At 36.5% G+C, this 12,128-nt stretch overlaps 1 protein-coding gene across 1 annotated transcript in view; it reads left to right on the forward strand.

Annotated features, from left to right (window-relative positions):
• Positions 1–12,128, forward strand: part of B4GALT6 (beta-1,4-galactosyltransferase 6) — a gene marked incomplete at its 5' end in the record, with an annotated part of 31,203 nt that overhangs the window by 12,174 nt on the left and 6,901 nt on the right. The window contains 3 exons of the mRNA XM_082044669.1: positions 5,411–5,527; positions 5,921–6,034; positions 12,003–12,127. Of these exons, the coding sequence (XP_081900795.1) occupies positions 5,411–5,527; positions 5,921–6,034; positions 12,003–12,127 (356 nt within the window). The remainder of the gene's footprint in view (positions 1–5,410; positions 5,528–5,920; positions 6,035–12,002; position 12,128) is intronic.

The raw sequence follows: 12,128 nt of genomic DNA on the forward strand, positions 1-12,128 counted from the left end.
GGATTCCTGAAGTCTGGTCTTGCTAGTAAAGACTGAAGCAAAGGTGTCATTCATACTGCATCCTTTTCCATGTCGTGTGTAACCAGGTCCTCCAACTCACTGAGCAATGGGCCCACGTTTTCCCTAGCCTTTCTTTTGCCGACTGTGTACTTATAGAAACCCTTGTTGTCTTTTGTTCTTGGGCAGATTCAATTCCATTTTGGCTTCAGCTTTCCTAACTGCATCACTGGATGCTTGGACATTGTTTCTGTATTCCTCTGACATTATCTGTCTTTGCTTCCACCTTCTGTAGGCTTCCTTTTTATGTTTGAGTTTGGCTAGGAGCTACCTGTTCATCCATGCAGGCCTTCTGGCATTTTTGCCTGACTTCATATTCATTGGGATGGAGCTCTCTTGAGCTTGGAGGTGATCCTTGAATATTACCCAGCTTTCTTGTTGTACCCACTTGCCTCTAGGTTCTTATGCCATGGGAGTCTACTTAGCAGATCTCTGAAGAGGCTGAAGTCCAGGGTTGTGAGCTTTTCCTTCTCCTTCCTTCTCCCAGGATCCTGAACTCCACCATCTCATGGTCACTGCAGCTGAGGCTGCCTTTGATCTTCACATCTCCAGTGAGCTTCTTCTTGGTAAGTAGTATGAGGTCCAGCAGAGCACCTCTCCTTGTTGGCTCCTTTATCACTTGTGTCAGGAAGTTATTGTCAAAGCTCTCCAGGAACCTCCTGGACTGCTTTTATCTGACTGTGTTGTCCTTCCAGCAGATAATCAACATGGTTGAAGTCCCCCATGAGGACCAGGGACTGTGAATGTGAAGCTGTTTTCCCATCTGTCTATAAAGGTCACAATTCACTTGTTCTTCCTGGTCAGGTGGCCTGTAGAAGACACCCACTTTAATGCCACCTTTAATGCTGAACCAGAAGCTCCCAGTTGGCTCCTCTTCCATCCCCAGGCAGAGCTCCATCCACTCCAGCTGCTCTCTCACATAAAGGTTAACTCTTCTTCCTCACCTTCCCTTCCTGCCCTCCATAAACAGCCTATATCGCTCCATTGTAACATTCCAGTCATGGGAACCATCCCACCATGTCTCTGTGATCCCAGTAAGACTGTAGCCCTGGAACTCCATGCAGATTTCTTAACTCATCATGTTTATTCCCCATACTGCATGCATTACTATACGGGCACCCAAATACATTAAGGGTCATATTGATGACAGCATATTGATGACAGGTAAGGTTTGTGGAAACCCATGCCAAGCTCAGGAAGACGAACAGTATTAAAGTACCAATGACAGCTGAAAAGAGGATTGCTGTGGAAGCCACCAAGCTCCAGCCCTTAGTATTCTGATGGCCGGTCTTGTTCTCTCACCACTCTAGCAGGAAAAGATGTATTTCTCTGCGATGCTTCTGGGTGTTCTGGATTATCTTGAATCTTTTGTTGCTGTCACTGTGGGTTGATGTGATATATGAACTGTGCTTTTTTTCACAGGTCTTTGCTGACAAACCTGTGCCAGTAGATGAGATCTGTTTTTAGGGCTAAATTATTATCTCTAATTTTTGCCTGATGCTTTTAGCTTCTGAAGTAATTAATTGGCTACTCAAGCATCTGCTACTATCTAAGCAGCTGTTGAATGACAGTGGAATAAACTGGTCAGGTTTGTACCCCTTGAAACGATGATTGTGCTGGAGACTCAGCTAGCTGAGACAAAGAGTGCATAGAAAGGAAGATGTTTCATTGTGTTTATGTATTTGGGTAGAGCTGGATGGAGAATTGGCAAGCAGATCAGCCAGGAAGAGGATGTGTTGGACTGGGACAGACTACAAGAATAGCCTGATGAAAACATGGCAAGACTAGATATTCCTATTAGCAAGAGCAGCTCTTCAATACTTAGGCCAATGTGGCAGCAGACTTTGCCCGTCGTTGGTTTTTTTTTTTTTTTTTTTGGTGTGTGTGTGGTGTTTGTGGTTTGTGTGTTTTTTTTTGTGTGTGTGTGTGTGTGTTTTTTTTATTCTGCCTTTTCAGCATGCCTACTTTAGAGAGAAGGTTCTTTTCTACCTTTGTTTCTCACAAAGGTCTGATGTTTTTGTTCTAATTTTTCTCAGCTTTGTCAGAAGAAGGAACTTGTTCTTCAGCAAAGGGGAGATGCAAATGCTTTGGGAGAAAGTGATTTTATCAAGGTTTATATCTGCATCATCTGGGCTACAATTAAATTTTCCCATAGGAATTGAGAACAGTTATATGGCTGTGTTGACTTCCTTGTGAACTTGTTTGGAGGTCTCAGTTCTGTACTGTATCAGATTCGTAAGACTGCAACAGTAATGTATGTGAGTAGATTTTTCTAACGTTTCTTGCAGTGACTTCTGGGGCAAATCTTTCATGTCAACCATATCAGGAGCAATGCTGGAGAATATGCTCACTGGCTGCACAGTGTCCATAGTTTCTGTCACTGGGGGTGTAGTAAGTGACATCTGTTTGTCTAACAGCTGAAGTATTTGGAATCAATGTGATTTTGCAGCAGCCAGAAAGAAATTTCTAAGGCTGGTGAAGATGTAACTAGAAGAAAAAGCACTGATATTTCTCCTTAAGAAAGGTGGTGTCATTCTTAGGAAGTTTGCAGATAGGGGCTTGTAGTGTCGATGATGAAAAAGGAAGAAGCAGCAGCTAATGAAATGATTTATGGGCTATTAGAAAGAGGTCTTAAGCATAGGTTTCCAGAGGCTCATGCTTTGGATTTGTGACCAAACCAGTGTTGATAAAAACATTGTTTTTATCAATTGCTGAACAGTGCTTGCAGAGCATCAAGGCTATTCTGTGTTCCACTGTAGGGCGGGGGTGGGCAAGAGGTTGGGAGGGGATGCTGCTGACACAGCTGACCTGTAGTGACCAGGGATGTTGCATAGCAAGCAATGTCAGGCTCAGCAATAAAACTGGTGGATTTTTTTTCCCCAAAGTAGCTGTTGCTTGGGGACTGGCAGGGCATCTGTCTCACGGTGGTGAGTTTGGTTGGAGTTTTTTTTTCGTTGTTTTTGTTTTTCATCACTTTTACCCTTCTAATTCTTTCCTGCATCCCACTGCAAAGGAGTGAGCACGCGAGTGGGTGGGGACCTACCTGGCAGCAGGGTCAACCCACCACACCCACTATATGTGAATTAAGGTTATGTTTCTATAAATTTGCTCTTCTGCAGTGTTAAAAATGCAAGTGACTTTTGCTTTTAGTATTACATTAAAAAGGAGAATATAGCACACCGACTTCCAGAAGTTCTCTGAAATCAAAATTTACTAACTGATTTATATTAAAGATAACAAAGAGAAAAGCTGTACAATAATATGTGGGGAAAAGAGAAAGGAGGATACCAATTTGAAATATGTTAAAGCTGGAAGAAAGTAATTCTTTGATAATTAGGAAAATTTTATCCTGTTTGAAAGGCGCAAATCTACTTGGCTTCCCTGAAAGTAAAACTTTTGAATTTTGAAATTGTTTGTTTGAAGATAAAAAATTGTTCTTGGAGGAACAGATCAAATTGTTTTTATGTTGATTCCTAAAGGAAAAGGTTTCTTGAGTAGGTAACTTCATATATGAACTCAAGATTTTTAGAGATTCTCTGAAATGTTTAACAAAGACACCCTAAAAAAACCAGAATTTGAATGGAAAATGACATATGTAAGATAATACTTTGAACCCCAGAGTGCTGCTTTACAGTTAAATGGGTTAAAATTTTGAGATGATTTTGCAGTCGTTTTCTGTAAGAAAATCCGAACGTCATCTGTTGTCTTGGATCCAGTTGTCTTGGATTCCAGTAAGAATCATTCTTGTTGGATTTCCTACCTGTGTCATCAGGCCAAGGTTGTAGTTTTTTTGTTTTGTTTCTGGTTTAGTGGCTGTGAGGTGTTGAGACAACTTCAGGGTCCTAGCAGCTGAGTAACCTTTACACAAGTGTAAACTCTTGTTAAACAAAACAGCTAGTCATGCTGGCCAAGAGTTTGAGAACTACATGCCATGCATAGTGCCTGACGTGTTCAGAACCTGTCTTTTAAGTCATAATATTTCTTGTTTTAATATGGAGTTCTTTGAAAGCCAGGATGAACCCCTATGTATTATTTTGAAAACAAAACCATTATTGTAGGGTTTGCAAATAATTTCCTTTAAAAGATTATGTTGGTATTTGTATCTCTGTGGGTGTCAGTAGTATTGTTTACTAATGTGGAATTAGTCACTGTGTATTCTTCTGGAAATGCCCCAGTCTTTCTAAAAAATTCTCTGTATCTCTAGTCTCTTTGTGTTGGGCTGTAAGAAGGTATCAGCTGATCTGGAGTTACTTATGTCATGCCACCAGTGCTGGGTTATCTGATGAAGTAAAGTTACTGAGATAATATTCTAACTTTCTTTAATGTCTGTAGGTCAGATTGAGACTATTCTGCTGTTTTTCCTGGTATGTTTAGGCCTTTCCTCCAAAGTCTCAGAGCATTTTTTGGCTAGGGTGGTTACTATTTACAGTGAGCCAAGTATCTGCCAGACACATGAATGCTTAACATAGGTGAAGTGACAGGTGATCCCTTTGATCCTCTTTGTGGCCCGGAGTAAAAACTCTTCTGCAGAGGAAATTTGTCCTTTTTTGTTGTTGTTTACATTATTTTTTTGGAGCTCTGTGAGTCCTGAATAGACATTTGCTTACTCAGACATAAATGCACCTTCTTTTACAAATTACTTTCTTCTGTTTAGGACAAATAATTGTTTTGAGATAAGATTTTAAGCTTCGAGTGCAATGCTGAGACAGAAGAATATTTCATGCTTTTGTTTTTAGAGAGTTGCTTAATTACACAGAATGTTGATTTGCTCACCCTTGATGCCTACAATAAATAGTTCACATATAATTATCAAACATGAATAGTTTGAGATTGGCAATGAGTTGTAGCAGCTGTGTAACGAAACAGATGTTGGCGTGAATGAACAGCAGTACATTTTGACTGAAAGTTGTGCTAACTTATTAGTAAAAGGGGGGACTAATCTATGGGACTAAAATGTTTTTTAATACATTTTTTTTTGTCCTGTGTTTCTGTGATGTATATGTAAATGCATATGAGGGATGTATCTACATATGAAAACCTTTTTATTGGTAAATTCAGTTGTTTCTTGGCACTACCAGTTGTGTTTTTGTAAAGCAAAGAGAAAGGAAGTGTCATGTAAAGTGTGTAATGACTTTTTATAATTTTTGGTCTTTATACAGACCTCTGGTTATGAATCCATTTATTTTGTTTTGTTGCTATTAGGTTTCACTCTGTAGATCTTCATCTTGAAGGACTAATGTCCACTAGCCATGGATTCAGACACAGTAAAAAATATTGAACACATTATAAGTTGATGTTAATTTGAAAATACCTTATTTTAATTCAAATTCAAAATTACTTTTTGTTTTATCAGCAAACACGTATCTCTTTATGGTGCAAGCTCGTGGTATAATGTTGAGAGAAAATGTGAAAACAATAGGACACATGATCAGATTGTACACTAACAAAAATACTACACTGAATGGCACAGGTAAGAATATTTCTTATTTAATTTCATTTTAAAAAGAGCTTTATGAAAACGAAAACAAAACAAAACCATGCTGAACCTTAGTGACATAGCTTGCTTATGAAAACCCAGACTGAAGTCCTACTTCTTTCTAACTGCAGTGATGGCTGAATAGCTGCTGTTTATCCATTCACTTTGGTAAGACATATTTGTTACAGCTGTGAAAAAGATTAATTAAATTATTCTTTGTTTAGTGCAGAAAACTTGTTGGATTGGTTTGGTTTTATTTGCTTTTTTTTTTTTTAATCATGCTGCTAGGAGTTTGTTACTTACAAATTAATGTTCTCACCTGCATGATATGTTACAAATTTCAGTGGATAACACAGATTTTTACAAACATCAATTTATCTTTTTAAGATTATCCAGAAGGAAACAATTCTAGTGACTGTGTTGCTCAAACAACAATGTATCTTCCAGAAAACTTCACTTACTCTCCTTACCAGGCTTGTCCAGAGAAGCTGCCTTACATGAGTAAGTTTTTAAACTGACCTTAATGTTTATCTAGTAAATTGAATTGTACTTAAGACAAAATAAACTTATACATCTGAGAATGGACAATAATGCTTAGCAGAATTTTGCCTTAACTGTTGTGTTACTAAAACTTCTGGTCTCTTTACTAGTCGCCTAAAGTGTTTTAAATTTTAAATAAAAAATTAAATTTTATTTACATAATTTTACTTTCTACAAATTAACTTCTAAATGTTTTTATTAATGTGTAGGAATACTCTAACTTGTAAAAAGTATTTTGGGGAACAGTTAGATTTCTTTTTTGGAAATGTTTTTTTAATTACAAAGGTTCATGAGTCAGAAACAAGTTCTCAAATCTTCAGCTAATCTCAGATACTGCAATATATAGGAAACTGAACAAGATGGTGAAGCGAGAACTGATGGAAATAAAGAAGTGCTAAAGCCCTGTCATAATGAGGAAGTAGTACTTAAATAACAAGTCATGAAATTTTAAAATTAAGCTTTCAAACCCAGCTGTTTAAGGTCTCAAGCTATTAAACAGAACTTGCTAGGTAACTGTAACTTTATCTTTAAGCCTAGAATCAAAACTTCTGATTATTCATGCAGAAATAAGAAACTGAGTTGAGTACTTTGGCACCATTGCTGTTTTGCTTTGCTGGGTTTTTCTAAAACCTGTAATACCACAGCTGTGCTCAGCAGCAGTATCCCAGTGTGTGTAGGTCTTATAAGCAGGGATTGCACAACTAAAGCAGTTACACAAACTGATATTGGAGGTGTTCCTTGGTGTAATTCAGTGTCCTTACTCTGATGTAATGATGTGGTATGACCCTTTCATCTTCTTTCTGTAGACAAAGTATAGTTTTGTTTGGGAACACTCCTAAAAATTCTTGGTAAGAACTGTAAATTTTCATGTGAATTTTCTACAAACTTGCCACTTTTCAGATTCAGCCAAAATTCTGGGCATTGTTTGCTTTCCTCTGTATTGTAGAGAAAGCAGTCCTTGGTCTGTTACTAGAAGTGACTGTTCAGTATCTGTTATGCTAACATGTTTATTTTACTTGCTATGTTTAAAACCAAACAAGTAAACTACAGAATTGTAAGAGAAAATTAGAAATAATTTCTGAAGATATTTGTGACACCGTCCAATATTCTAACTTCTTGTCTTTTAGTCTAACACCTGGATTAGGCCGTGGGCTGTCATTCAGCATGAACAAGTAATTAAGCATTTAATATAGCAGTTCAGATCCATATCATATCAAACAATGTTGCTGACAGCCAAACTGAATTCCTGATCATAGTTTCTTCGAAGAAAAATAGTGGATTTTATTAGGCTAATTGAGATTCCATTCTAGTTTCCTTTTTAATCTCAACAGATAAGTTTATCCAGTGAAGAGGACAGTAACAGTGCTTGTTTTGTTTTTTTTCAATGATGCTGAATTCTAAACTTTGTCTGTTGTATTATAAACAAACGTGCCTATAGGCAAAAGTATGTCAGTTGCTGTTGCTTATGAATTTAAGTAATGTAGAAAACTGTCTTAATAATCCAAGTAGCAATTAGCCACAATGTGATTATACCCTTATTTCAATCTCTTTCCCTCCAGAAAGAGGGTTTTACTTTCTAAATCATGTGGATGTTCTTTTCTGCAATGTTGCACATGTAACCAAATAAAACTAAATTATTCCAATAGTAAATATTTTAGCTACTTTGGGAAATAATGAGAAGTTTGAAAAATGTCAACACTGGATAACCAGAGAAACAAGAATGATGATTATGTTGATTGAAAAAAGCATCTAAATTAGTATTTTTAATGAAACTTTCAAGGGATCTAGCAGCTGAATTCTGCTGGATTAGTTAGTTCAACACTGTATTGGCTTCTGCTACCAGTTCTACCTGTGTATTAGTCTGCTGTCCAGGAGTGGAGGGATGAGGCAAGTTAGAAGGCACCAAGGTGTCTTAGTAGGTCAGCCTACTTATAGCATGTTATCTTAAGTCATTGATGTGGATTTGTTTCAACTAACAGGTGTTTAGAATTGCCAGAGTAGGGATGCATTCTATGCTGCCATCCTTGCTATCAACTTAATTTGCTATATGTAATTCTGCCAGAATTTGTCTATAGATCTCCTTATTGTTACTCTCTTTCTTTTGTGTTGGTGCATCTTTGTACTTATTCTGTCCTGCTGAAATTAATAGAGAAATAATAATCTTAATGGAAACTAATTCACTGGATAAGTTGCTATTCAGCAAAGAGATGTATGTCTCACCCTTTGGTTTTCAGGTATACCTTTAAAATCACCATCTGTTTATGTAATTATAATCTAAATAAAACTTCTACAAAGATTGTTTAATGCAATGAAATGTTGTAGGTGGTCCTGAGATAGGGAAGAAAGCCTCTTGAATCACATATATTTTGACCTGTTTAATAGTCTAAGGTTGTTATAAAAGTCAACTACTCTTCTTTACATCAACTTGCCAACTTTGTATTGTGGAAGGAGTATGGTAAAATCATATTTTGTCCCAAGTACATATGTTTTTAAATAGGACCAACTAGTGCCTTTTCTGTGTGACTCACTCTTTTGGGTTATAAGCCACTGATTGAGCACTGCTGTGCTTATTCATAAGCAAGACACCTCTAATTCAAGATAGATGCAGTACAAAAAATATTTAATCAGCATAATTTTAATACCGACTTGAGAGGTAAAAGGAAAGCAGATCAGTTTTTTTCATTAATATGAAATAAAACCCTCCTGTTAAAAAGTTATAAACAGTTTACCCAAGTCACTTCATGGTTTGTCTAAAAACTGCCTCTTAATGAGCTATAAGAAATATCTTCTAGTTTGATCACCACAGGACACTGGGGTTGAATATACCTAAACGATTTTAAAGAGATATTAGAAATACCTATTTTGTATTTTTAAAAAAGTAATCAGCGGAGGAAGTTCTGTTGTCTCCAGAAGTATAGTATATTATAGTATTCAACTGCCTGGTTAAGCTTTTCCTAATACTCAACCTGCATTTACTATCTTCTTTTTTTTTTTTCTTCCCTCTTGCAAATTATTTGGATCTTCCCTTACCCTTCTTGGTGCTTGGAAAAAACTTGGTTACTATCTGTGTACCAAATTATTCTGTCTTGGCAAAGATGTATGGTTTTGTCAGTCTCTTCCTTTGTAGATAAACAAGTAGCTTCAGCCTTTCTAGACTACATAGTTTCTAAAGCTCTTGTCATTCTTCATTTTTGTAATGTAGACTTTCTGATTTTATTTCCTTTTGAAGCATCACAACTGGCTAAAACCCTGATGACAAAACAAACTAGTGATTATCTTTCATATAACAGTAGTTAGTGTGTTCCAGAATGAGACTTGCCATTTTTGTGCAGTTGCAATATAGTTTGTCTCATATTAATAAACAATCCATTATAAACCATCAAAATATCTTTCTGTGTATTGCGGCATAGTCAGGTATTTCTTCTTTTGTGTGTGTATGCTTCATTGCCTCTTCAGTAACAATCCATGCTTTTTAAAATTAATTTCACTCTCTTGATTTCAGTATGCATCCTGGTTTGTTGAAGTTATTTTTTCTTCTGATTCTGTTCTTCAAAATGTTTTCTGCTTCCTCAGCTTTCTTTTTTGCAGGTTGTATACATGTTTTATTGCAGCATGCTTGACCTTAGTGGAAGTAGTGAATACTAAGCCCAGATATTTACAGAGATGCCTTTTCTTCTCCCCATCCCCCCTCCCCAACAGGGGAATACTGCTGATTTCTGTTAATATTTGCCTATCTCCTGTGCACTTCTGATACCAATATTTCAGGGTTTACTGTAGTTATTTTTTTAAACAGTCTGGAGGGAATTTCATCATGTCCTACCAAGTTAGAAGCACCTGCCTTATATAAATACTGTTTCACCATTTTTCCTTTTTAAAATTTTATTTTTTATTTAAACTCTGAAAGCATGTGGTCACATCTAAACTTTTCTCAGAAGACTAAGGCACCAGAGTCCTTTGTGTCATGTGTTGTTTGCTTCCTTTTCTGGTCTACTAATTGACCTTTATTTATCTTTGTTTTCCTATTAGATTCTATAAATAAACTGAAAGGTTCTTGTTACTTCTGTCTTTCGGTAGTTGAAACTGATTTATTGATTTATTTTTGTAAGTTTAATTTCTACATGTTTATACTCTTTATACTGGTTCTTTCTTTATTGTCCTGGTTTCTACTTTTTGTAAGTTTTTTTTTTTTTTTCAGGTTATTGGTTATTTAAGAGTTTCAGTCACAACCACAATGACCATATAAACTGGTTTTTGTTTCATTTTGTTTTAAGGCCATGTAGGATTAGTTTGTTCTGGTGTATATTTATACTTTTTTCAGCAACTGCCAAATTTCCTTTTTCTTCTAAAAGAAACAAATGTTTCTTTAAATCTGCTCTTTAAAGATCTTCTCCTTATTGTCCTGTTCATGATGATTTTTTTCCTGTAACTTTCTTTTTATGTTACCTTCTACATTTACAAGTAGTTCTACATTTAATCATGTCCAAAACTAAAGTAGCTCTTCCAGTATCTTCTGCCTTCTTCTAAAAACAATAGTTATTTCCAATAAGCTCCAAAAATTTTAATATTTCTGGGAGATTTAGCTAGGTAGTCAATTTAGTGTTACAACACGAAGCAGTCTTTTGGACACAAATAGGATCTTTTGGGTATGGGCACAGGGAAGAAAATGGATGTTATTTCTTTCATTGACTTTAAAATTACAGCCCTCACCAAAAGACTTAAATTTTTAGACAAAAAAATGTAGAATATTTTATGGTGTCAGATAGTTATTGCAGTGTTTTTTATGATTATCCAGTACAGTAGTTGCCAAGAGCAACTTGAGCTTCTGGTTGATGATTGTTACACTGTTCTGCCCACATTTTCTTGATTGCTTCTACTTCTGCTTTTGGGCGTAGAGTATTTACTATGAATCATTATTTCCAGTTTTGAACTTTATACACATCCATAAGCTAACACTGACAACTTTCAGCTATCAACTAAGTGTAAATATTTTCTCATAAGAAGTACTAACCATTTTTCTACCATGTTGTGATCTTTATTCAGTGTCTTACTGAATTCCAGTCTCATCAGTAGGCATTTGCAGATAGTGTAAATTGTTTCTTTTATCTGTGGGTGGTTGTCATGGGATTAACTCAAACTAGGAAATGTAACCATGACAGGCGCTCACTCGCTATCCACCTCTCCCACCCCTAAGTCGGGGAGAGAATCAAAAGGGAAAGCAGAAACTTGTAGATTGAGATAAACGCAGTTTAATAAAATAATAAAATACTAATACACTACTAGTAAATACATATATATATGTGTGTATATATATAAAAAATAGAATATAAAAGATACTCAATGCAATTCCTCCTGAACTCCATCCTCACTGAGCAGCCTGTCTCAGGAATCAGCACCCTGGTCCTGAACAGCTGATCCCAGAGAGAGAAGAGAGAAAAAGGCAGAAAGGCCCAGAGGCCTCTGCAAAACAGCAGGATGGCAAAAGGCCAAACTAAAGACAAGTCCTGAACAGAACTCCCCCAGAGAGGTCTCTGTCCTGGCTCTCAAGAGCTAGCCAGAAGATCCTGACTCTCCTTAAATACAAAGCATGATGCGAATGGGATGCAATATTCTTAGTGATTGGTCTGGATGTCAGTCAATGTCTGCCCCATCTATGCCCCCCTTCTCAGCTGCCTCACACCTGTGGGCAGAGAGCTCAGAAAAAGTCCTTGGCAAAATCAACAATAAAAAACGTTAACTCCATGCTGAGGTGTTATCTTCTTCTTCTCTAAGTCCAAACAATGACCGTGCTAGCTATGAAAGTAAAGGTTTCTAACTGCATTAAGGAAAATAATTTGTTTTCAGTCAAACCAGCACAGTAGTGTAAATAGAAATTTCTGATGCTATTTGTTGTCTTAATTGAAATGAATGAATATTTTTTTCTTCTCTTTAGGAGGCCTTATTGAGGTAAATATGAGTGAAATTAGTTTTGATGAAATTCAGCAACTGTTTTCAAAGGATTTAGACATTAAACCAGGGGGACACTGGAAACCAAAAGACTGTAAGCCACGGTGGAAGG

The sequence above is a fragment of the Streptopelia decaocto genome (assembly GCF_964273445.1).
Source record: "Streptopelia decaocto genome assembly, chromosome: 2".
Classification (NCBI taxonomy): domain Eukaryota; kingdom Metazoa; phylum Chordata; class Aves; order Columbiformes; family Columbidae; genus Streptopelia; species Streptopelia decaocto.